Source organism: Rhipicephalus sanguineus, chromosome 7 (assembly GCF_013339695.2).
Source record: "Rhipicephalus sanguineus isolate Rsan-2018 chromosome 7, BIME_Rsan_1.4, whole genome shotgun sequence".
Classification (NCBI taxonomy): Eukaryota; Metazoa; Arthropoda; class Arachnida; order Ixodida; family Ixodidae; genus Rhipicephalus; species Rhipicephalus sanguineus.
Genome location: NC_051182.1, coordinates 134525781 through 134550885, shown reverse-complemented (window position 1 = coordinate 134550885; position 25105 = coordinate 134525781). Strand labels below are relative to the sequence as shown.

At 47.1% G+C, this 25105-nt stretch overlaps 1 protein-coding gene across 1 annotated transcript in view; it reads left to right on the top strand.

Moving 5' to 3' along the window:
- The first annotated feature begins 4070 nt into the window (after window positions 1-4070).
- Window positions 4071-25105, top strand: part of LOC119400012 (uncharacterized) — a 32995-nt gene continuing 11960 nt past the window's right edge. Inside the window, exons 1-3 of the mRNA XM_037666921.2 lie at window positions 4071-4137; window positions 7532-7676; window positions 11965-12048. Of these exons, the coding sequence (XP_037522849.1) occupies window positions 7550-7676; window positions 11965-12048 (211 nt within the window). The 5' untranslated portion in view covers window positions 4071-4137; window positions 7532-7549. The remainder of the gene's footprint in view (window positions 4138-7531; window positions 7677-11964; window positions 12049-25105) is intronic.

Here is a 25105-nt window from a genome sequence, read left to right as displayed (position 1 = left end):
CGGAATAAATCCGGAACATATACAGCAATCCTTGTCGGGACCGCTTGGGACGCTGTATGAAAAGTCGGGACAGTCCCGCGAAATCCCAGAGGGTTGACAATCTATTTGTGCCCCGCGTGACCCTGACCAGCGGGCGGCGTGGGATCGCATATATCATTCCTCGTGAGGACAAGAAACTGTCCCACATATCACGTGCATGTGATATGCACTTTCGTGAGGAAGACATCCTGAAGACTTTCACTGACATAGTCAAAAGTAAGAATTAAGTTGAAATCGTCAGCGGAAAGGAGCCTCGTCGAAGGATGCGTCCCAAAGATATTCCCGAACTTGCCTTTTGCTTTGAGTGATTCTAGAAATTGTGCTGTAAATAACTTTTTACAGTCAATTAGAGTTATGTTCATAAGGTTTAATGCCTGAGACTGTAAATAAGTTGTGCCGTCTGTGTGCATCACACCATACGTGCAATATCTGAAAAATTGTTTCTCTGCATTGCGTGCGTAAAATAAGTACAATTTTTCTTTCTGTAGCAGGACTGAAATTGTGGCGTGCAGTACACGCACGGCGATTTTCCCACTCAATAATTGCAACTAAATACAACCGCGATACAAAATGAAAACTCCTCCCTTCAAAAAAGTGAAAGTGAAGAATATGGGAAAAAATGCAGCGAGAAAAACTACCCAGCACCAGGAAAAGGATTACACAAACAACAGCGCTAACTTAGAACAAAGATTTATTCGTTAACATCGCGCAATAATTGCACAGTCCAAAACTAAAAGATAGAAATACCTACACGCCCAAGCATCCACTTTAGCTAAACAATTACGCTACGGGAATGCGCGATATAGTTCATTTCTTATAGGGTAATGGACAGATTCGTATGTTATGCTATCCAACATCAGTTATCTTGGGCAGTCTAGAAAGCCCTAGTATTACTGATCTTGCCTTACCGTTGTAAATTTGTCAAAATGTACTTTTGGGCTAGTTGGTTCATAATCGTAGTAGAACAGCGCCGGCGAAAACAACAGACCAGACGAGGAGAAGTCTGGTCTGTTGGTCGTCTGGTCTGTTGTTTTCGCCGGCGCTGTTCTACTACGCTGCTAAATGTTACTCAGTTTTGCGTTGCAGCGGCAGCGCAACGAAAAATCTCGACAATATACAGTCGGCGAGTAAACAACAGAGCCCTTTCTCAACGGCTGTCCCAGCGTCTTGCCACGCAGACAGGCGTTTTCGTCTGCTAGCGGAAGCTTGTTGCGCCGCCAGCGCCACCAAACCGGAAGCTGCCCTGGCGCCGCGCGACGGGTTGGCTGACGCGGGGAGTTTTGCAACTTACCTGGTTCTATAAACGTTGCTCGAAATGATGCCTGGGCGCGAGCGTTCTCTAGATAAAGTTACACAAATCTTGAGGCCATTGTTTCGCTCGTAATGGCAGGCGGAAGTGATAGCAGCACGCAGGACTAGGTCATTAATGAGAAGTAAGTGCATCATAGTCGCCTTGTTTAAAGAAAAAGTTGCGTAGTTTTGTCGTTTTGTGCTTTCGTCTGTGCTCGGGCTGCACATGCCATCACTCACACCACTGCAATGGATGTCGTGAAAAGTGACGTCATTCCAGTCGTCTGCTAGCTGTGCTGATCGGCGCTTCGGTTTCGCTTTCGCCGGCAAATTTGACCGGATTTCATAATTACGCAATAATTACCAAGGGCCGTCTTTTTTTTTCTTTGAAATCTCAAAATTGCAATGAGCTCTTCGCAGGAAGGACTTCCATTCTCCCGTTTGATCAATTTAAAAGTTAAATAATTTACTTTCTATAACAAACGCCATCTCTTGAGGGGAGGTGTGGGGGGCAGGCCCCCCTAGGATTTTCGCATGCACCCCTTTGCCCCTCATCGTCCCCACACACAAACAGCAAACATATTCAAAGTATAGCGCATAAGTTCCCACTCTCCCTGGCCCCCTGAAGGAACTCACTTTTCGTGGTTGCCCCCCCCCCCCCCCGTGTTAAAAACATCCTGGCGCCTCCCCTGCTTAAATGCGCCTCATCAAACACGAAAAGTGACCGTCGGCGTCAACATGAGCGATGCAAAAAAAAAAACATCATCATCAAATCAAATCAAAATGAATTTATGAAGAAGTGTATACAAAAAATGCGTACATAATACTTGGACCAATAGCCTACGTGGCTAGTAGCTGGTCCAATAGAGAAAATGCATAAAAGTTAGCAACGCACATGATTGGTCATGAAAAATGATTGGTTTAATACATATGGAAGTTTCAGTGATGTACAATCTACGTACGGAAAAGTGATTACAATTCATTAGACAAGAAAGAGCGCTTACAAGAAAGGTTGAAGTTACGCGTAGTTTTTATTTCCAGAGGCACAGTGTTCCAGGTTGCAGCTCCGAAGAATTCTAACAATCGTTTGCCATAAACGTTGTTACAGGGGGGAAGATTTAAATTCAACTGACTTGTTTGCCTGGTGTTTGCACGCGGGAAGTTGAATATGGTGTTGGGTAGTGGAAAGTTTGTGTACAGTATTTTGTGAACGAGGCAAGTTACCTTATAATTTCTTAGCGCCGTAAATGAGAGAATATGAAGATCATTGAATAGGATGCCACTGGGGTAATGAACGGGGGAGAATGTTATTATTCTTAAAGCACGTTTTTGTAACTGGAGTATAGGTCCTAAATAAGTTTTGTATGTTAGGCCCTAGGCCTCACAGCAATAGCCGAGGTGTGAATGAAACAGAGAAAAGTATATGCAACGAAGTAGAGAACGAGGAAAACATTGGCGGGAACGGACCAGTGCATAACAGCTAAAAGCTAGTTTTCTACACACAGCATTGATCTGGTCTCTCCAGTGCCCAAGTGATGGTCAAAAAGAATTCCTAAGTATTTGAATGAGTCGACCCTATTCAGAGTTTGGTTGGCCAGAGAAATATTAAGGCTGCTGTAGTTCACTACTTTCCTGCTTGAGTGAAATATGACCGGATTTAAGTGACGTCGTCACCCTACGACGTCATATCATGACATGAAATACGCCAAAATTTGTGGCCTTATCCTAACGTCATAGTGATGTCACTTAATGTCGCGTTATGATGACGTCATTATATGACATCGTCGCATAGGGACAGATGGGCTGATCTCGGAGGCAGGGGAGGTGCAGAAAGCTTGCAATGCCTCCGGTCCCGGAGGCGCTGCAAAACTACGCAAGGTGCAGATAGCTTTCGGGGGCGACGGGACAAGAGAACCGACTGAGAAAAAAAAAGATGGCTTTCGCCTTCGAGTCGCCTTCGGCGAATGCATAGGGGACCCTGTGAGTTTCTTTTTCTTTTTTTAAGGCAGCGAAGAACAAATATCGCACTTCGCAGATTTTTGAGTCTTCAGACACACACACACTGTCACTTTATCGGTGTCACTTTATCTGGGGCGCGATTTTTCCGCGTCGACGTAGACTTCGTGTGCGAAGACGACAGGAGATTACTGTCATAGCATTGTTATAAAAATTTGTATTGCCTAGAAAAACACCCCGTCACGCACATTTATTCGACGTTTTGACCGGTGACGTCGAATAAATGTCTTTAGTTTTTGTAAGTGCTAGAAGGTGAATTTTAAGGGCTTGCATTTCTTTGTTAGATACAATATTAATTAGAATTAACAGACGATAATGCCAAGGAAAGTATAGGGGACGTTATTTCTAATAATTATGATATGGTTGTGAAGAAAGTAAAGTGGACCTCCCAGCGGCAAGTTATCTTTTCGTCAACTTTCTTCACAGCCACATCATAATTATTAGAAACATTATCCCCTATACTTTCCTTGGATTATTGTCTGTTAATTCTCTCTCTAATTCTGTCTGTTAAGTCACAGGGAAAAACAAACCACGCGACAGTGCTGGGAATGTATTGTTATCTCTGGTTTGGCGACTGCAGTCGAAAGAACGTCCTACATATGCGTCAACGCTGTAGACGACGGTAAAAGGGAATAGTTAGTGGGTGATCGATGACGGTCCCTGCGGGAGCGTTCCTCAGCGCGAAGGCGTTCATAACTTCGTTCAGAATGTGTACGAACACGGTGCACGCAGAACGCGGTTCACTTGCGGCTACGTGCTCACGCAAGCAGGGGCAAGATCAAGACATTGATTGTAAGTATATATAAAATCTGTGGAGACTTGTGTTTCTGTAGGTGAGAGATACTGGTCACTTTATGGATCTGATAGATAGATAGATAGATAGATAGATAGATAGATAGATAGATAGATAGATAGATAGATAGATAGATAGATAGATAGATAGATAGATAGATAGATAGATAGATAGATAGATAGATAGATAGATAGATAGATAGATAGATCAACTTATCACGGAAGGGCTTACCCAAAAGCATATCTTTCTGCAACGGGTGATCTAGGGGTTGGACAAGGCTGAGAGTTGGGGCCTTTTTTTTTTTTTGATACCAGGAACATTCTTGACCCGAAAATCAAAGGCGTACCAGAACTTTTTTTTTTGAATTTTTTTGAAGGGAAGGTAGGAGGGAGTGTTAATTCAGTAACTTTCACGTATATATGTTCGTGCATATACGCATTACAAAATTGAAAAATTACAGGGGGGGGGTTATATCCCCCCCCCCGGCTACGCCAGTGTTCATTATGTTTATCTCTAGGCGGCGGGCTGTGTAATCAGCGTAATCTTGCACGCTCACGCTTCAAAGAACAGATATTCGGAGAAAGTGCGGACGGAGTGAAGTTGTACACATGCACACACACACCTACTGCAATAACGCATTTCTCGCTTCTCTTGTCACTCGCTTTATCGCGTCTGTATAACTACACGGCTGAAAGGCTGGCGCTGAGACAGAACGGGGGGAGGAGGGGGGGGGGGGTTGTTGGCAAGGGCACACTCATACACCCCCTAGTGAAACCGCATAGCTCCACCGCAGAGGTCCTTCTAGCGCAGCGTGCCAGTGGCGATAGACCGAAGGGACCGGTATAGCTCTTTGTTTTCCGTAAATGAGCGATGGAGGTGTGATAGCAGAGTGATAGTGGAGCGATAGAACAGGCTGCAAAGAGTGTAGGCCTCCACACAACCACCAGTGAGACACTGCAGCTCTACCGGGAAGACCCTTCTAGCGGAGCGTTCGGAGTGTAACGGAACTTCACTTGAAACAGAACGGTGAGAACCGAAGTTCTCTCTAATTTGTAACAGAGTGGCAGATGAGTGATAGCGGATTGGTAGAGGAGTGAGTGATAGAACATGTTGGCGATGGTACTGTAGAGCACACACCCGCCAGTGAAACGGGAGGAATCCATTGGGTAACCCGTTTTGTAATGGAGCGTGCAGTGGCGAGACAACTGTGAGAAGCGAAGTTATCTCTTATTTGTGAAGGTATGATGAAGGTGTCATAGATGCGATAGCGAACTGATTGATAAGTGATAGGACATGTTGGCAAGGGTATATAGACCTATACACAACCGCGAGTGAGACGCTACAGCTGCACCGGGGAGGCCTTTCTAGGGTCGCGTACGGCGATGAAATAGCGATGAGACCGGAAGTTCACGCTTATCTGTAACAGAGTGATAGTGAAGCGATATTATAGTGTGACAGAACATGTTGGCAATGGTAATGGCTTATACACACAATCATCAATGAGACACCAGAGATCCACAGGACAGGCCGTTTAACGGAGCGTACAGTGGTCACAGAACAGTGGGACCGGAAGTGCTTTCTTGTCTGTAACTGAGTGATAGAGAAGTGATAAAACATGTTTGAAAGGGTACTGGTATGTACACACAGCCGGCAATGAAACAGAGATCTACCGCGGGTAGGCTATTCTACAGTGTATAGCACGCAGTGGGGACGGTACTGTGAGACTCGAAGCTAACTCTTATCTTTGAAGGGATAGATTAGCAATAACGGAGTGACAGAGCGGTGATAAAAAATGTGCAAGGGTAAATTCATACACCTCCTTAGGGAAACCCTATAACTCCGCCGCGGAGGTCTTTCTAGTGTAGAGTGTCAGTGGCGACAGAACGCTGGGACCGGTAGTGCTTTGTCTTCTGTAAATAGCGATAAAGTAGCGATAGTGGAGAGATAGAAAGAGTTGACAAGGGGTATAAGCCTCTACACATCCGCCAGTGAGACACTACAGCTCCAAAGGGAAGGCCGTTCTAGTGGATCGTTCGGTGGAAGAACGGCGAGACCGTTCTTTCCAATAACACAGTGACATGTACGTGTGATGATGAAGCGATGGAGGTGTGGCAGAACATGTTGGCGATTATATCGGTTAGCACACACCCTCCAGTGAAACACGAGGGATCTATCGGATATAGGCCATTCTATATTTAGTGGAGTGTGCAGTAACGCGAGAACTGTGAGAATCGAAGTTATCTCTTAATGGGACACTAAAGAGCAAAACGATTTTTCTCGCATTAGTAAAGTAGTCTTCCACGATACCAAAAACAACCCGCTTGCTGCGAGAAGACGCTTAATAAGCGAAAAAACGTGCAAAAAGAAAATACAGGTGGCGACGCCACCCTGGAATTCCCGCACCATTTGCCGTGACGTCACGTATTTTTGAAGGCGCCTGCTTGGGCCTACGTAGTTCCTAACTGGTTAAATCGAAGTACATTGTCCTCTAAGGGGGCCAGAGACTTGACATAACGAGTTTGTGGAAATTTCGTTGGGCCAGTGGCGCCAAAATACGTTAAATGCTCTTTGAAATGTTTTAGGTCACGAATTACAAAGTTCGGCGCGAAATTTAAAAATGAAACTTTGAACTTTGTTTTCTCCTCTAATAACAAACCTATGGCGGTGAAATAAACTACACTAGAGTTCTCCGAGCACACTTTATCAATCTAAACCAAATCATTGTTTCTCTTTAGTGTCCCTTTAATTGAGAAGGTATGATAGAGGTGTGATTTGTAAAGTGGTTTGTAAAGTGATTGAGGAGTGATTAGACATGTTGGCAAGGGTATAGACCTGCACACATCCGCCAGTGAGACACTGCAGCTCCAGCGGAGAGGCTGTTCTATAGTGAAGCGTGCAGTGGTGACAGAACTATCACGCTTGAAATTATTTTTTATCTGTGAAGGATAAGAGGTAACTGCCTCCCCCCCCCCCCCCCCACTGCCAACCTCCGTGCGCCACCCCTATGGATATACCAGGTTAGCTCTTCCACTGGAGCATGGAGTGGTGACGGAAATATAACACATCTCTATGGAGGTGCTGTCTGTCTGTCTGTCTGTCTGTCTGTCTGTCTGTCTGTCTATCTATCTATCTATCTATCTATCTATCTATCTATCTATCTATCTATCTATCTATCTATCTATCTATCTATCTATCTATCTATCTATCTATCTATCTATCTATCTATCTATCTATCTATCTATCTATCTATCTATCTATCTATCTATCTATCTATCTATCTATCTATCTATCTATCTATCTATCTATCTATCTATCTATCTATCTAATGATTGAATTACGTGCAAGCCACGTGAATATATGTTATACAATTGCGCCTGCGACGTCGTCTCGCAGACACTCGAGGCTGCCACCATGGACAACCCTCGCGTTGTGGATCTCCGATCGGACACGCTGACCAAGCCGACGACCGAAATGCGACAGGCCATGAGGGACGCGGAAGTTGGCGACGACGTCTTCAAGGAGGACCCCACCGTCAACGGTATAATCTTAAGACATTGTCACTAGTATAACCCTATATACAGTGCTGGGCAGTATCGAAGATACATGTATCTTAGATACTATCTTAGATACTCTTTGGGTATCTTGTATCTGCATCGCGATACGTCTCGAAATACGAGTATCTGTATCTGTATTTCCGATACATTCGATGATGTATCGTGTTTCTTAAGATACAAGATACTTTTATCGCAACACAACCGTGCGAAACAATAATCGTTGGCCAAGCTCAGCTTCTCAAGCTGGCACTGGTGCCCCTAAGCCATCTGAATAAGTCTAAGGGCAGTAACATTATTTTATTTTTTAGCCAGAGTCATCCAGTGAGGGTAGAAGATCAGGAAGACAAGCACGCGGGCGTCTACTCCCTGCCCACGTACCTTTTGTTTTTTCGATTTGTTTTCCTTTTAGTTGCGCCAATGCCGCGACACTTGCTCTTAGCCACTGTCGTGTGCCGCGTACTCCACAGCGTGCGGCGTCTATCGAGCAAATTTTGATGATGTTAGTGTCGTTATTGAAGATTCGCTTGCGTCTTGCTCCGTAACAAAATGTGATGCGTGCAAGAATGGGGTTGCCTTGCGTCGCGTGGATATTACATATCAGCAATTTGAAGGATCTCGGGGATGTAAGTTTGAGTTGCATGGAATGAGTTGACTTATATGCAAATAAGACTCCAACAACTTTAGCACCACTTGTACTGATGCAAGATCTAAAAGAGTAAGCGTTTACCTAACAGAAAATATCTTGGCGTACCGTATTTTTCCCTTCCATTTACATTTATTAAAGAATTTATGAAATCATAATTTGATCATTAGCACAAGTGCTTTCTTAGCTGTCATTTTGCATCACATACATTACCTAGGTCTCTGCACTGTTTTCCCGGTCTGGTCACCGCAGTATATGTGTTTTGTAACGCGCTCCCAAAATAGGATTTCTGCTTTACTCTTCTAACTGCTGTATTTCTAATACTGTTTACATATTTACACGTTGCCAAGGCGATTTTGAAAACAAATATATTATTATGTGGGCGTGCCTTCAGTACACAGTACAAAATTTTCTGCTTACCGCTTAAGAAAATAGCGAAATTGAGTTTGCATTATAATAATAGAAATCATTAGAAGCCATCGTAAAGATGTTAGGAAGGGGATTCGAGAAACGTTATTATACAGATTGCTCCGTTTTACTTATGAGCGTCCCAACGAGCCGTTTCAGGCAATTTTCCATAGGCACTGAATTTTCTATTGTCTCAACAGGTAAACCTACGATGCTTGATGCTCATAGCTATTGGACGCCGAGTGTATTGTGTTTCTGTACTCATTCAATGTGAATGTTTCATACAAAACCACCTCTCTATTTTACTTAAATTTGTTTTCCTGTTTTAGGCCTTCTTAAATATTTTTCGTATTACTAATCGCCATTTATTGGGAGCTATAAGCAGCAATAGCGCGAATAGCGACGGTGTCCTGCGACGCTTTGTGCAACTGTACAATACGTCTGAGACATTTCTGTGTTGCACATGTTCTCTCGTTGAAGAAAAATTGCTAAAAGATTGCACGTTAGTGAGTATATCAACAAAGAATCCCTTACGCCAGCAGCTACGTAGGACATGAAAATTCATTGCAGTTTTATGTTATCTACGTATACACCAGGGGTCTCAAACTCAGCTTACAGCCGGCGGGCCGCAGTCGCGAAATTTAGCTCCAAGGGCCGGGACAGTGAAGATGGTGGGGTCGGAGAGAGCTTGAACAAAATGACGTTGCCATTTGAAAGAAAGCCTTTCCCATGTCTCATATATAGGTCATTTCTGAAGGGGATTTGGAGTCAGGATTCGAGAAACATCGATAGCGATGTACACAACGAGTGAGATCTACGCGGATTGAAACATAGAGTTTTTGTTCCACGGTTATGTTTCAGCACATGGTTACCACATGTTCCTCACGAAAGAAATGCTTGAGACCAGTCATGTCTGTATAGCTCACGAACATACTTATTTAGAAAATAAAAACAAATGGGATGGAGGCAGTCATGTGTGCCGGCCGTGCCGCCAGCGAACGGTCTCAAGCGCCGTATACACCATGCGTCCCCGCCCTCCACTAACCCCCCCCCCCCCCCCAAAATAAAAAAAAAAGAAGTCGCTACCAGCGTTGTTGCTGCTGTCCGGATATACGGCATTGTGCAAACTGTCTTTTATGGAGAAGGTAAAAGTCGACACCGGTATTTGAGCCGTAGTGCGAAGGCTTCTTATTGACGTTATTGTGATTATATGGCAACTCGCTAGTTGGGCGACAAGCTAAGCAGCTACTCCCATCAATTGAAAAAATGACAAGCAAGACCCGCTGTCAGCGAAATGTATAAAGAGCTGTCCTGTGAAGAAGCTTAAAGATGCCCCAATAAGTTCTTTTGGAAGGAAACTAATGTACTTTGAGCAAAAAGGGCAAAACTTTTGAGATACTAAGAGACATTTCATTCAAGTCAAACAAAACAGATCACAGTTAAGATATTTCCAAGCAGACACTTTCGTGTATAGGTGTTTGCTGCTACATTATACGGATCTATAATAATAAATTTGAGAATGTATCGAAGTATCTTAAGATACAATTGGCAAGTATCGTATCGGGTACAAGTATTGCGGCAGTATCTTGTATCTGTACCTCCAATACTTCTTGCCTGAGTATCTTGTATCGTATCGCGATACATTTTCAAAGTATCTTTGCCCAGCCCGGCCTATATACAAGTCTTGTGCGTCCTTAACACGTTACCGCATATGTGGATATACGGATCTAGGGCGATACGTCGCATGGACCTATAGGCTGCACGTAACCGCAAATGCTGCCAGAAATCTAAGTGATGCACACGTCGAAGATGCGTACAGATGAGAGATACCGCATCTATTATGACTACGGGATTTTCTATAATGTCTCGCTCGGGAAAATCTGACACCTGTTGCCTGTATGGCATTTCCAATTTTCGAACGCTGAAGTAACTATAGGGAAAAAAATGAGATGACACACAGGCGCTATTTCTGTTTTCCCGTTTAGTTGAGTTGATTTACACTGCGGCACATTTTGCCTAGTTTAGCTGTGCGCCAACGCGCCAGAGACAGTACTCTGCTTGGATGCGATTGTAGACGCGCGGCTATGCTAAGCACAGCGATTTGTCTGCTGATATGTCTTGCTTAAGACGCAGATGAGACAAAAACTGGCTGAAGTTTAACTCTTGTAAACCTATAGTTAATATTTATCACGAGCGAACGGTACAGTTGACTTGGTTTTCGCAAAGGCTATGCCCACGTACAGTGTTTCGAACGCTCACGTGGTGCCGCAGCGGCGAGGGTCCGAGACAGAGCCCCTGCGACGCCTCTCCGCAGCGGATCACGTGGCGTGACGTCACGCCTGCCACACTCGCGCTCCGGCGACTCGAGGTCATTGCGACGCGATGGGTGACCTCGGGAGACAGAATATTAGAAGAGCTTTAGCTCTAAACGATGATGATATGAGTTATCTTGGCGCAAGGCCCATTGAAGGCCAAAGAGCACCAGGACATGATATCGGATGTGAACAATGATTGTGTTAAGCGACTTAATACAGGCCTGAAATTATGCGCATTAAAGGTGCGTAAAACATAAAGGTATTAAAATCATCAGAGTGACGTGAAATGTGTGTAGTGAAAACGAATGGAAAGTGGTCGCAATAATAAAACTATGGGGATATGGTACGAATGCCTCGTCAACGCCCTTGAGTCCAAGGGCCGCGAGGCAGGTGCTTTCTCTAACGTAGCTACCGCAGCAGTAACCTCTGTTCAGAGGTCGCGCTACGGGTTGCCTGGGAATATGACGTGAAAACTATGCACATCCTTTAGAAACGCGAACAACGATTCGTATTTAAAAAGTGGTTTCCGACTTATGAAAATCAAAACATGCAGTGGAACTTGCTCTATAGGTAGACTGATTGGAAGTGCTTTTTTATAATAGCATCTAATTCGTTGCATTATATCAAAATGTGAAGCACGGGAAGTGCTTCACCACAGTCCTCCCACATGGATGGATCACCACCAGACAGAAGGTATGAGTGTGTGCTGTGTGTGTGTCCTGTTCTTATCCTGGTAAGTTCTGTGCGGCGGGACTTCGGTACTGGCGGCCATTTACTAAAATGCGGCTTGATGACATGTAGTTTATTTTGTGTTTGCCTAACCCATCGCAAGCTCAGAGCTTAGCTCTAAACGGACACTTCTCGTGCATGCAAAGCTCCTGCAGTTTGTCCCTTCTCATCCCGCAGAGCTCGAGCGTGTGGTGGCCGAGTTGCTGGGAAAGGAGGCTGCTCTGTTCGTGCCCACGGGAACCATGGGAAACCTGGCAGCAGGTATGAATCGCACACCCTGTTAAGACTGCTTGACAGATATACTGCACAGATAGGTTAGAGGACACAGATGCACCGATACATGGATGGATAGCTGGTCAAAAAGACATAATAATAATTGTTTGGGAATTCACGCCCCCAAACCACAACATGATTATGAAGGACGCCGTAGTAGAGGGCTCCGGAAATTTCAACAGCGACGTGCTCCTAAATATAAGCACACGGGCTAGCATTTTGCCTCCATCGAAATGCTGCTGCCGCCGCGGCTGGGAATCGATACCGCGATCTTTGGGTCAGTAGTCAAGCACCTTAACCACTAGGCCACCGCGGCGGGTCATGGATAGACATATGGGTTGTCGAAAAAGAGATACACAGATAAGTGGTATTTACCGACAAACTTATCGACAGATACATAGACGGGGCAGACAGGCGTACAGATAGACGCATAATCACAGATGCATAAATAGTCACGTGGCGCGGCAGCGCGCGTGGTAGTAGATAGATAGATAGATAGATAGATAGATAGATAGATAGATAGATAGATAGATAGATAGATAGATAGATAGATAGATAGATAGATAGATAGATAGATAGATAGATAGATAGATAGATAGATAGATAGATAGATAGATAGATAGATAGATAGATAGATAGATAGATAGATAGATTAGCAGACGGTATCTAGTGATGCGTGGCTCTCCATCCAGATAGATAAGCAATCGTAAGCATAGCGACAAATAGACGCAGACAGGGATAAACTGACTGGAAATAAGAGAAAAAAAGAGCAGCAAGGCAGGGGAAGCAAAACCTGGTATCCTACGACTGAGAGGCAGCCTAGGGGAGAGGGAGTATGAAATGTAATAGCGTAAAGAAAAAGGGGGATCACGGACACACCTTCAAAGTTTAGTGGGTGAGTACCATCAGGAAGAGGATATCGTCATCGTCATCATCAGATCACCGTTACAGCTGACTCTCACCGTTCAATGACCACTCGTAGGCAATGTAGAGAGGTCTATCCATACATGCATGACATATTCATACGTGCGTGGACAGATAGCCAGACTTGAAGCGATACATACATAGAGATACAGTCACGCTTACAAATGGGTAGATAGAAAGGCGAAGCATAGATGAGGAATGAGGGAGAAGACGAAGTTGCGAAAGCGTAAGCAGGGGCTTACACAACCTCCCAACACTACCCCCGCCCCCCCCCCCCCCATCACCCCGGGGGTTACACTCAGTATCGTTCCTAACATTATATTCGAAATACCTAATGTGTACATAACACCCCCAGCTTCCACCTATCGTAGCACCTCCCGAAACCAGAATCCTGGATAAATGCCTTTGTTTGAGTATCGCGCACCATGGTGGTCTAGTGGTTATGGTGCTCGACTACTGACCCGCAGGTCGCGGGATCTAATCAAGGCTGCGGCGGCCGCATTTTCGACGGGGGCGAACATGATTGAGGCCCGTTTACTTATATTTAGGTGCACGCGGGTCGAACTTTTCGGAGCACTAATCATATCGTGATTTTCGGACGTTAAACCCCAGATAGTATATACACCATATACACACACGTGCGGGTGATAATGTTCTCCAATCAGTTATCTCGGTTTATTGTCATCGCTGTCGAAGTGGCGGGGTGGCTAGGCGGTGCGGTTCTCGGTATCGCGGCGTCTATTGTTCTAGATTCCGAGTAAAGGCCGACCAAGCACATGACACGTCCTCAATAGCGTGCCACGACGCATACCGCATCAGCTCGATATCCACGTTCACCGCAAGATCAACGACGCGTTATCAGATTTCGCGGAGAAAAATTTGTTCGTGAAGCTCTCTGACGCATTTCCTCAAATCACCGAGGTCACATGTCTGCGGAGCAGCGTTGTTTATATGAACACTTTGCAACGTCCCGTCAAATTTTCTTGCACCACGTGCTTGGAAGTAAGCGTCCGCCCATATGAGCGATTCTTCCGACACTACTACATCATTTTTCACACACTACAAGATTTGTGCAAAACAATTGCCCGTGACAGCGTGGTTCTAGCCCTCGAGCTCGATTTCTCCAAGCGGTAAACAGTATATACTTGCGTAAGAGACGGAAATAAACATAATTGGTTAATCAACAAACCCTTGCTAATTACCACTTGCTAAACGCGGAGCATTTGTTGGCGTACCAAAGGCACTTTGAGCGTATGCGTATCTATCTATCTATCTATCTATCTATCTATCTATCTATCTATCTATCTATCTATCTATCTATCTATCTATCTATCTATCTATCTATCTATCTATCTATCTATCTATCTATCTATCTATCTATCTATCTATCTATCTATCTATCTATCTATCTATCTATCTATCTATCTATCTATCTATCTATCTATCTATCTATCTATCTATCTATCTATCTATCTATCTGGCTACGTCTTTGCGTTCTCGCCGCCGTTTCAGTAACACAGTGTATACCAAACTACCTATGGCGCATGGCAGGAGTCTATGGCGATCATGAATGACATGTCATGACGTGAATATCATATTATGCACCACGTCATGTACGCCATGACACACAAATGCGGTCTTGGTACTCTGGTGACCGTATAGAGCGGTTGCAGACAGCTATGGCGGGCAACTACGCCAGCAAAATCGGTGTTGTTGTAATCCCATAGCAGCTTTCGCTGTGCGTGTGTATATATATATATATATATATATATATATTATAAAGACGTTTATTAGCGGGCACTCGGCGACGATCAGTCAAGGCGACAGTCAAGGCGGGGGCCGACTCTGAGCGCGAGGAGCGTGCTGTCCGAGAAGAGCGGAAGAGGACGACCCACTAGTAAGCGTTCGAGAGGGCGACCCATTGCAGGCTTCCAACGCTTCGCTACAATTACCCCGGGTACGAAAAGGGAGCCGCCGGGCGACCTAACTGCTTGTCACTATGAGCGGGTCATGGTAGGTTTTCAGGCGCTCCACGTTGACAATGTCGCGTCCTCGACGGCGCATGTCCGAAGATGGTTCAATGGGTTCGATCACGTAGTTGACCGGGGACGTGCGTTCGACGACACGGTAGGGGCCGTCGTATTTCGGCAGCAGTTTTGAAGAGAGGCCAGGTGCAGTGGTAGGGACCGAGAGCCATACGAGTGCTCCAGGGAGGAACGTGGGCGCAGAAGTGGTGGTGTCACCGCGAATGCTCTTCTGCCGCTCTTGGTCATGCGCAGTAAATGTCTTGGCAAGCTCCCGACACTCTTCAGCAAGTCTTGCTGTGGCAGAAATAGGCGCACACTCAGACGGGTCCGGCTTGTATGGAAGGATTGTGTCGATTGTGTGCGACGGATGCCTGCCGTACAATAAGAAAAAGGGCGAGAAACCAGTAGTGCTCTGCGGGGCGGTATTATAGGCGTAGGTGACGAAAGGCAGAATGGCATCCCAATTTGTGTGATCGGCGGCGACGTACATCGAGAGCATGTCGCCGAGCGTGCGGTTAAAGCGTTCGGTGAGGCCATTCGTCTGCGGGTGGTAAGCAGTAGTTTTCCGGTGAACAACGTTGCACTCTTTGAGAATGGCTTCGACGACTTCGGACAAGAAGACACGACCTCGATCGCTGAGCAGCTCCTGGGGTGGACCGTGGCGCAGCATGAATCGGTGCAGCAGGAAGGAGGCAACATCGCGCGCTGTAGCCGCTGGGAGGGTGGCAGTTTCGGCATATCGCGTAAGGTGGTCAACAGCGACGATGAGCGGTTACCAGCCGACGTTAGAGGAAGTGGTCCATACAAATCGATGCCAACGCGCCCAAACGGCCGGTCAGGGCAAGGTAGAGGTTGCAGACCTGCTGGCGACAGGTGCGTTGAAGTTTTGCGGCGCTGACAATCGATGCAGGAGCGAACGAACTTCTGCACGTAGCGGTACATGCCTCGCCAAAAGTACCGTTGGCGAATGCGGTGGTAGGTTTTCGATACCCCAGAGTGTGCACACTGCGGATCAGAGTGGAACGACTCGCATATGTCAGAACGCAGACTGCGAGGTATTACGAGTTGCCACTGGCGGCCGTCGCCGTAATTGCGTCGGTGGAGGAGGTCGTCGCGAACGGCGAAATGGTGCACTTGACGACGCAACGCGCGAGTGGATGGTGTCGCCGATGGATCAGTCAGCAAGGCTATCAGTGAGGCAATCCAGTCATCCTTGCGCTGTTCAGTGGCGATGGTGTGAATGTCGATAGACGAAACGGCAATGTGAGACACTGAGCTGGAAGTATTGTCGTCAGGCAAGGGGGAGCGCGAGAGTGCGTCGGCGTCAGCATGCTGGCGTCCGTTGCGGTACAGCACGCGGATATCGTAGTCCTGTAGGCGAAGTGCCCAGCGGGCGAGACGGCCTGAGGGATCCTTCAATGACGACAACCAGCATAGTGCATGATGGTCGGTGATGACATCAAATGGGCGACCATACAAATAAGGTCGGAATTTCGTAAGGGCCCGGATGATCGCCAGGCATTCCTTTTCGGTGACGGTGTAATTAGTCTCGGCTTTAGTAAGCGTACGACTTGCATATGCAACGACATATTCAGGGAACCCTGGTTTGCGCTGCGCAAGGACAGCGCCAAGGCCAACACCGCTAGCGTCTGTGTGTACCTCTGTAGGGGCCGCAGGGTCGTAGTGGCGTAGTATGGGAGGCGACGTCAACAAACGACGGAGTTTTTCGAAAGCGTCGTCGCACTCTGACGACCACGAATGGAGGGGCCCGTTACTTCCGAGGAGCTTCGTCAGTGGCGATATGATAGTCGCGAAATTTCGAATGAAGCGCCGAAAGTAGGAACACAGTCCTACGAAACTGCGCAGTTCTTTGACGGACGTAGGTTTGGGGAACTCGGTCACGGCCCGAAGCTTGGCTAGATCAGGAAGAATTCCGTCCTTGGACACGACGTAGCCGAGGATTGTCAGCTGCCGTGCTGCAAATCGGCACTTCTTTAGATTCAGTTGCAGACCGGCGTCGCTCAAACGCGTCAAAACATGCCGTAGGCGTTGAAGATGCGTGGAGAAGTCCGGAGCAAACACGACGACGTCGTCGAGGTAGCACAAGCACGTGTGCCATTTCAGGTTGCGCAGAACGGTATCCATCATGCGCTCAAAGGTGGCGGGCGCATTACACAGGCCAAACGGCATGACGTTGAATTCGTACAGGCCGTCGGGCGTGACAAAGGCGGTCTTAAGTCGAGCGTCATCAGCCATAGGTACTTGCCAGTACCCTGAGCGCAAATCGAGAGATGAAAAGAATTCGGCGCCTTGCAGGCTGTCAATCGCGTCGTCTATTCGCGGCAGTGGATACACGTCCTTACGAGTGATCTTGTTGAGTCGTCTGTAGTCCACACAGAACCGCACAGAACCGTCCTTCTTCGCAACAAGAACGACAGGAGACGCCCAGGGGCTGTTAGAGGGTCGAATGACATCACGTCGAAGCATGTCGTCGACTTGCTCTGTGATTACACGGCGTTCGGCGGGAGATACGCGATATGGACGTTGCCGGAGTGGCAGGTGGTCACAAGTGTCGATGCCATGCGTAACGGCCGATGTGCGGCCGAGAGAAGTTTGAGCGACATCGAAAGAAGGGCGAAATTCTTCTAACAGGTCCAGAAGCTGGGAACGCTGGACCTGCGTAAGGTTGTCAGCTATGGAGGAACCAAATACGTCAGCGTGTGATGAACCAGACGTCGAAACAGCACTTAGCGTACTCGAACTTCGGCCGTGCGAATCATCAGGCTCGTCCATAACTTGTGCGTCTTCGAGGGGTTCTACGCTGCCCAGACATTCCCCTCGCACCAACGTAACACTGTACGGGGAGGGGTTGATTACAAAAATAGAGGTGCTGCCCTGGGTGACTTGAACGGTCGCGAAAGGCACCAGCAAGCCTTTCCTCGTGCAAACACGGTCATATGGCGAGAGGAGTGCAACGGTGTCGGATAGGCTGGCGCAGTAGACTGACACCGCCGTTGACGAGTTTGCAGGCACTTTTATGTCGTCTTTGACGAGTACCTTGCTCGCAGCCGATGGACTGTCTGCCGGCGTCAAATTAGAGAATGGTGAGAGCTCTATTTCGGCGGGTGCGCAGTGAATTACGGCGTCGTGGCGGGAGAGAAAATCCCATCCGAGGATGACGTCGTGAGAGCATGCAGGAATTATGATCAATTCGACGGCGTACATAGCGTCCTTAATCATGACGCGGGCTGTGCATACCGCTGTAGGGTGAATTCTTTGGGCGCTGGCTGTACGGAGGGAGAGCCCGGAAAGTGGCGTCGTCACTTTTCGCAGTATTCGGCTAAGCTTTGCGTCCATAACGGATACGGCGGCTCCAGTGTCGATAAGGGCAGATGCACGAACACCGTCCACAAACACGTCTATCACGTTCGATGGGCTTCGCTGAGGGCTTTCGCAGTTAGACAGCATCGCAGCCCTTGCCTCGTGGACTGCGACGACTAGTTTTCCTGGTCTCGTGGGACCAGACGTGGCCGCATCGGTGACAGCGAGCGGCGTCGTGGTGACGGTGAACGGCGGGTAGATGGAGCGGGGCGAGACGTCGGCGACAGAGGCGTAGGTGGGTCGTAATATGGGCGGTTGGCCGGGCTGGTGGCAGGCGACGCGACTCTAGGCGGCTGCACGCGATTGCAATAGCGCGCCACCTGGCCGGCGTAACCGCATGCGAAGCATATGGGGCGGTTGTCAGGTGTGCGCCATCGGTTCGCTGGGGCAGGGCCCGCCCATGGTGCAGGACGGGATTGACGGGGCGGCAACTGATAGGACTGGACGGTGGGCTGCAGTCGTGGCCTGTGCGTGACGTCGGCGCAGATTACCGGTACATCCGCTTCGAAAGAATGAGGTCGAGCGGAGGCTTCGGCGTAAATGTGTGGGGCAGCCGTAGGGATTGCTGGGGGCGTTCTTGCGACCACTTGGGCGTAACTCAAGGGTGCAGGAGCCGTATGGTGCTGGTGGTACTCGGGCATGACCTCTGCGATTTCTTGCTCAATTGCTCGACGGAGCGGAGGCAGAAGTGTGGTCGACGGCTGTTGAACGTACTGCGGGCGAGCAAAGTCCAGCAGAGAGAATTGGCGCGCGATTTCCTCGCGCACGAATGTCTTCATCTCTGCTAGCAACGCGGAGTGGTCGGATATGGTCGACAAGCCAGCGAGCTCGGCGTCGCGTGATGGAGAGCGACGGGTCATCGATCGCTGCCGGCGCAGCTCCTCATAGCTTTGGCAGAGCGTTATGACCTCTGCCATTGTGCTGGGGTTCTTGGCGAGCAGCATGCTGAAGGCGTCGTCGTCGATGCCTTTCATGATGTGCCGGATCTTGTCAGATTCGGACATGGTGGCGTCGGCTTTCTTACAGAAATCGAGGACGTCTTCGATGTAACTGGTGAATGATTCACCGGCCTGCTGAGCGCGTTCACGTAAGCGCTGTTCGGCCTGCAGCTTACGAACGGCAAGGCGGCCAAACACATTGATAATGGCGGTCTTGAAGTCGGACCACGTTGTAAAATCTGATGCGTGGTTGTTGTACCACAAGCCCGCCACACCCGCGACGTAGAAAACCAGGTTAGTCAGTTTTCCTGCCTCGTCCCATTTATTGGGGACACTCACGCGCTCGTAAATCGCGAGCCTAGTCCTCCACGTCGGCGCCATCTGCGCCAGTGAAGACCGGAGGGTCGCGGATACGAGGCATACCTGGGCATGAGGTCGGTATAGGCGGGGCCGTTTGCTGGGAGGCGTCTTGAGGCATCGTAGACGGCAGGGTACGGGATCGAAGAGCCAGGGGCATCGAATGAGGGCCGAAGCTGTTGTGAAAGCCCAGCGCCCTCCACCAAATTATAAAGACGTTTATTAGCGGGCACTCGGCGACGATCAGTCAAGGCGACAGTCAAGGCGGGGTGCCGACTCTGAGCGCGAGGAGCGTGCTGTCCGAGAAGAGCGGAAGAGGACGACCCACTAGTAAGCGTTCGAGAGGGCGACCCATTGCAGGCTTCCAACGCTTCGCTACTATATATATATATATATATATATATATATATATATATATATATATATATATATATTATATATATATATATATATATATATATATATATATATATATAACTAAATGAAGGGAGGGCACGACAGGTCCGGGTATTTTCTATATTGAATGAACTTGCAGGTAGCACGTTTTGAAAAGGAAAAAATGCCTTTACTAACGTTTCGGCCGTGGCACGGCCTTCGTCAGAGTAAGTAGGTCTGTTACAATGCAGCCGCTTTTATGGGCTCACGTGTTGAACTATCGGTACAGCATCAAGGAAAGTCGAAAAAAATAATAATGATAAACAACTGGTAATCTGTCAAAAAGATTGTGTTAACATGACTGACATGCGATGGGTACATGAACATACAAGTTTCAAATTTTCCTTGTGCATCAACACGTGGGACACAGTGTGGTCAGCAGGACATGTAAAAAGAGCTCTGAAGCAAAGAAACCAGAATGACTAATACATACATACTTTAAAACATTTTACTAATCTAAGAAGCCGTTTTGTTAGAGTGCGAGACAGGTGAGCTTACCTACGTTTTCATTGATGCCTGAACGAATGGTGTTAAATTTGTGGATTAAGAAGGATTCCCTCACTTCCCTATCGTGATTTGTCTTGAAACCGGACTGAATAATGGTGGCCCTAATTTTGTCGAAACCGTGGCCAGGCGTACTGACGTGCTTCGACAGTGGTAGATTGGGGAGGCTTACGGCGTGTGCACGATGATTATTAAAGCGAATTCTGAAGCTTGTCTCTGTTTGACCTATGTATTGAGCTTTACATGTTGAACACTCGAGAAGATAGACAACGTTGGTACTGTCACATGTGTAGTCACCATTTATTTTTAATGAAAAGCTGGAGGAGCTGCTTGAAACCGTTTTAGATGTCGTCATGTGCGCGCACACTTTGCAACGTGGTTTGTTGCAGGGATGACAGCCTTCATGAGGTAAACACGTGGTTTTAGATGAGGTTAGTAGATCACGAAGGTTCCGCGATCGTCGGTAAACCACGCGTGGTTGTTCTGTAAAGATTCCTTTGAGCCGCTCGCTCTGTATTAAAATGTTGAAATGTTTCTTTAAAATATGGCTGACATTTGGAGCTGAGGCCGCATGTGTCAAAATTAGGTTAGTCCGCGAAACTATCTTTGGATCTTTTGTTAGCACTCAGCAGATCTGAACGATCGAGCTCTTCTGCGCGTTTGATGGCGTCTGTGATTATGCTGGACGGATAGCTCTGTTTTTTGAGCGCGCTCCGAAGTTGTTTGCAGTTGCGGGAAAATTCGCTGCTATCAGAGCATATTCTTTTATATCGGACTGCTTGGCTGTAGGGAATACTAGTTTTATTGTGCTTCACGTGACTACTACTAAAGTGAAGATATTGCTGCCTATCCGTGGGTTTCCTGTAAAGATTAGTTATCAGCTTCCCATTACGTAGAGTAACCATGACATCAAGGAAGCTTATGTTCACAGGTGAATACGAGTACGAAAAAGAAATCGTTGGATGAGCGTTGTTAAAATCTGCTATGAAAGAAAGAAGTTGCGATTCACTGTGGTGCCAGATTAGGAAAATGTCGTCGATGTACCTCTTATAGTAAAATGGCTTATATTCATGGTTTGCAAGAAATTGGTTTTCAAGGAGCCCCATAAATATATTTGCATAGTTTGGTCCGATTCTTGTGCCCATAGCTGTACCGCTAACTTGCACATAATGTGTCCCATCAAATTCGAAATTATTAAGTTCTAGAATGAGCTTGAGCAACGTAGCTAATGTAGATGCGGAAACTGGTTTGTCGGCGTCGCAATCGTTGTACGCGCAGATAACTGCCTCGATGCCGTCTGAGTGAGGGATATTAGTATATAGTGACGTGACATCTAACGTAACGAGAAACGAATTTTGAGGAACCTCTAGGTCAAGAATATCGGTTAGAAAGTGATTCGTATCTTTAATGTAAGAACAAAATCTGGACGGAATGGTGTTAATGAGGCTATCTACATAACGGGAAAGGTTCTCAGTCACTGTTCCAATTCCAGAAATTATTGGTCTACCGGGATTACCTTTCTTATGAATTTTGGGAAGAAGGTAAAACCTGCCAGCTACTGGGCTTAACGGTATTAAAGATTTTAGAGTACTGTAGCTAATTTCTTTATCATGAAAGAGGGCAGTCAGAGTATCACGGACAACAGCTTCGAACTCGTTTGTTGGGTCATGATCTTGTCGCTTGTAATAGGATGCATCACTGAGCTGCCTCTGGCCTTCGCTGATATAAGTGCTCCTGTCCATCACAACAATGGCGCCGCCTTTATCGGCAGGTTTAATAATTATGTCATTTCGACTAGCGAGGGATTCAATTGCTTTTTGCTCCCTGCCAGTGAGGTTGCGGTGCAATGGTGTACGTTCTTTATATGCCTGCATGACATCGCGTTGCACAGCTCTGATATATAGGTCCAGACATTTGTCTCTTTGGGAGGGTGGCGTCCAATGCTTATAAGATGGCAATGATGAGCTATTGGTATTATGAGCCGAGGACCGATCATGAAAATATTCACGGAGGCGCATACTACGTTCGAAATTGTGAAGATCCTTCACCAACTGAAATTCACTATAGCTTCCAGTTGCAGGGCAAAAATTAAGTCCTCGAGATAAGACACTACGTTCATCAATTGATAGATCGTAGCATGACAGATTTACAATGTTATCCTGTCCCGAAGATTTGCTTTCCAGCTCGGCCGGCGCATTATTAGCTGTAGTTGAAATGCTTGCTCGCAGTGAGCATTCCTTTTTACGTATGTTGTCACGGGCGATCTTCTTCGACTTTTTAGCATCCAGCTCGGCTAACTTCTGTGACCGGTATAATTCGAGATTTTTTAATTCTTCAGTCGTAAACTGAGAAGATTGCACAAGCTGTTTTTTCCTGATTGCGCAGGCCTTTTTCTGATGATTCATAATGGCTAATAAGTATGCTGGTTAGTTCAACAGACGCCCGATTTAAGGTATTATTCCACCTTGACAAGTTTTTCTTTGACATCTCTGATGTGGCCGGCTGCAGCTTTAGTTGCAAACCTTTAGGAGCACTTGTTGCCGCGACATACGTTCTAAGCATAGAAATGTGCGATTCACAACGAGTCCGTTTTTCTATAACCTTCCTTGTCCTTAAAAAGTTCATTGAGCCGTTAGACAAAGTACTCTCACCCAGCTGGCGTTGTGGTAGTCAGTTCGTTCCTCTCGTGGTTGTGCCCCTGTTCCGGAGTCCGTACCGTGGTTGAGACGGCGAAAGTGACGCAACGACCGCAGGCGGCGAAAGGCTAGACGTAGGCTGTGTAGGTTGCGACTTGTTCATGGGGGCACGCGATGGTTTTGAGACGACGTTCTGTCTTACGGAAGGCTTACTCGTTAGGGTGCGGGATGCTGTCGGTGAGGTGTTGTTTCTTGAGTTAGGCTGTGCTGTAGGATGACTACGTGCTGAAGGTTGCCATGCTCGACCTACTCGATGCGGAGCGTCATTCGTTGATGAATCGCACCAGGCAGTTGATGTCGCATCCGCTGGTCTTCTGAAGCATAGATGGCGGATGTGACTTGCAAGCAACGACACACCCTCAAAGCTCAAATGAAGCCCGTCTGCTGCGAGGACGCGTGCGGGCGGTAACCACTCGATTTCATGATCGAGGTAGCGAACTAGCCGGGAGTAGCGGCAAAAATCAAGACAAATCACGATAGGGAAGTGAGGGAATCCTTCTTAATCCACAAATTTAACACCATTCGTTCAGGCATCAATGAAAACGTAGGTAAGCTCACCTGTCTCGCACTCTAACAAAACGGCTTCTTAGATTAGTAAAATGTTTTAAAGTATGTATGTATTAGTCATTTCTGGTTTCTTTGCTTCAGAGCTCTTTTTACATGTCCTGCTGACCACACTGTGTCCCACGTGTTGATGCACAAGGAAAATTTGAAACTTGTATGTTCATGTACCCATCGCATGTCAGTCATGTTAACACAATCTTTTTGACAGATTACCAGTTGTTTATCATTATTATTTTTTTCGACTTTCCTTGATGCTGTACCGATAGTTCAACACGTGAGCCCATAAAAGCGGCTGCATTGTAACAGACCTACTTACTCTGACGAAGGCCGTGCCACGGCCGAAACGTTAGTAAAGGCATTTTTTCCTTTTCAAAACGTGCTACCTGCAAGTTCATTCAATATAGAAAATACCCGGACCTGTCGTGCCCTCCCTTCATTTAGTTCTTCAACCATGGGTCCCGGGACAGCACTGAAGAAAAGGATGATTTGGAAATACCCTGTGAACACTCCAACCACAGCAGTTGTGGGAGATTCACAAACAAAGTATATACATCAATACTTCGACCCCCTCTGCAATGGCGCACCAGCCTTCATCTCGCAGAGTGGTGCTACAATCGGTGATGTGCGTGACCTGCTGGACTTAGTACCCCGCTCAGCGTCCTGTCTTATTCTTCACGTTGGGACGACCGATGTGGCTTCAAGTTCGGGACACGAGGCGTTTGCAAAATACCGCGATCTACTGGAAAGCATTGCGAAGGACCGCCCAGAAATTCGGCGAATTTACGCCACATTGATACTGCCTAGAAGTGGAAACCGTCGACAAAGGAACCGTAACCTGACATTCGTCCGACGCTGCAACAAGGAAGCATCAGTCTTCAATGACATGCTTCGAAATTTTTGCCGCTACTCCCGGCTAGTTCGCTACCTCGATCATGAAATCGAGTGGTTACCGCCCGCACGCGTCCTCGCAGCAGACGGGCTTCATTTGAGCTTTGAGGGTGTGTCGTTGCTTGCAAGTCACATCCGCCATCTATGCTTCAGAAGACCAGCGGATGCGACATCAACTGCCTGGTGCGATTCATCAACGAATGACGCTCCGCATCGAGTAGGTCGAGCATGGCAACCTTCAGCACGTAGTCATCCTACAGCACAGCCTAACTCAAGAAACAACACCTCACCGACAGCATCCCGCACCCTAACGAGTAAGCCTTCCGTAAGA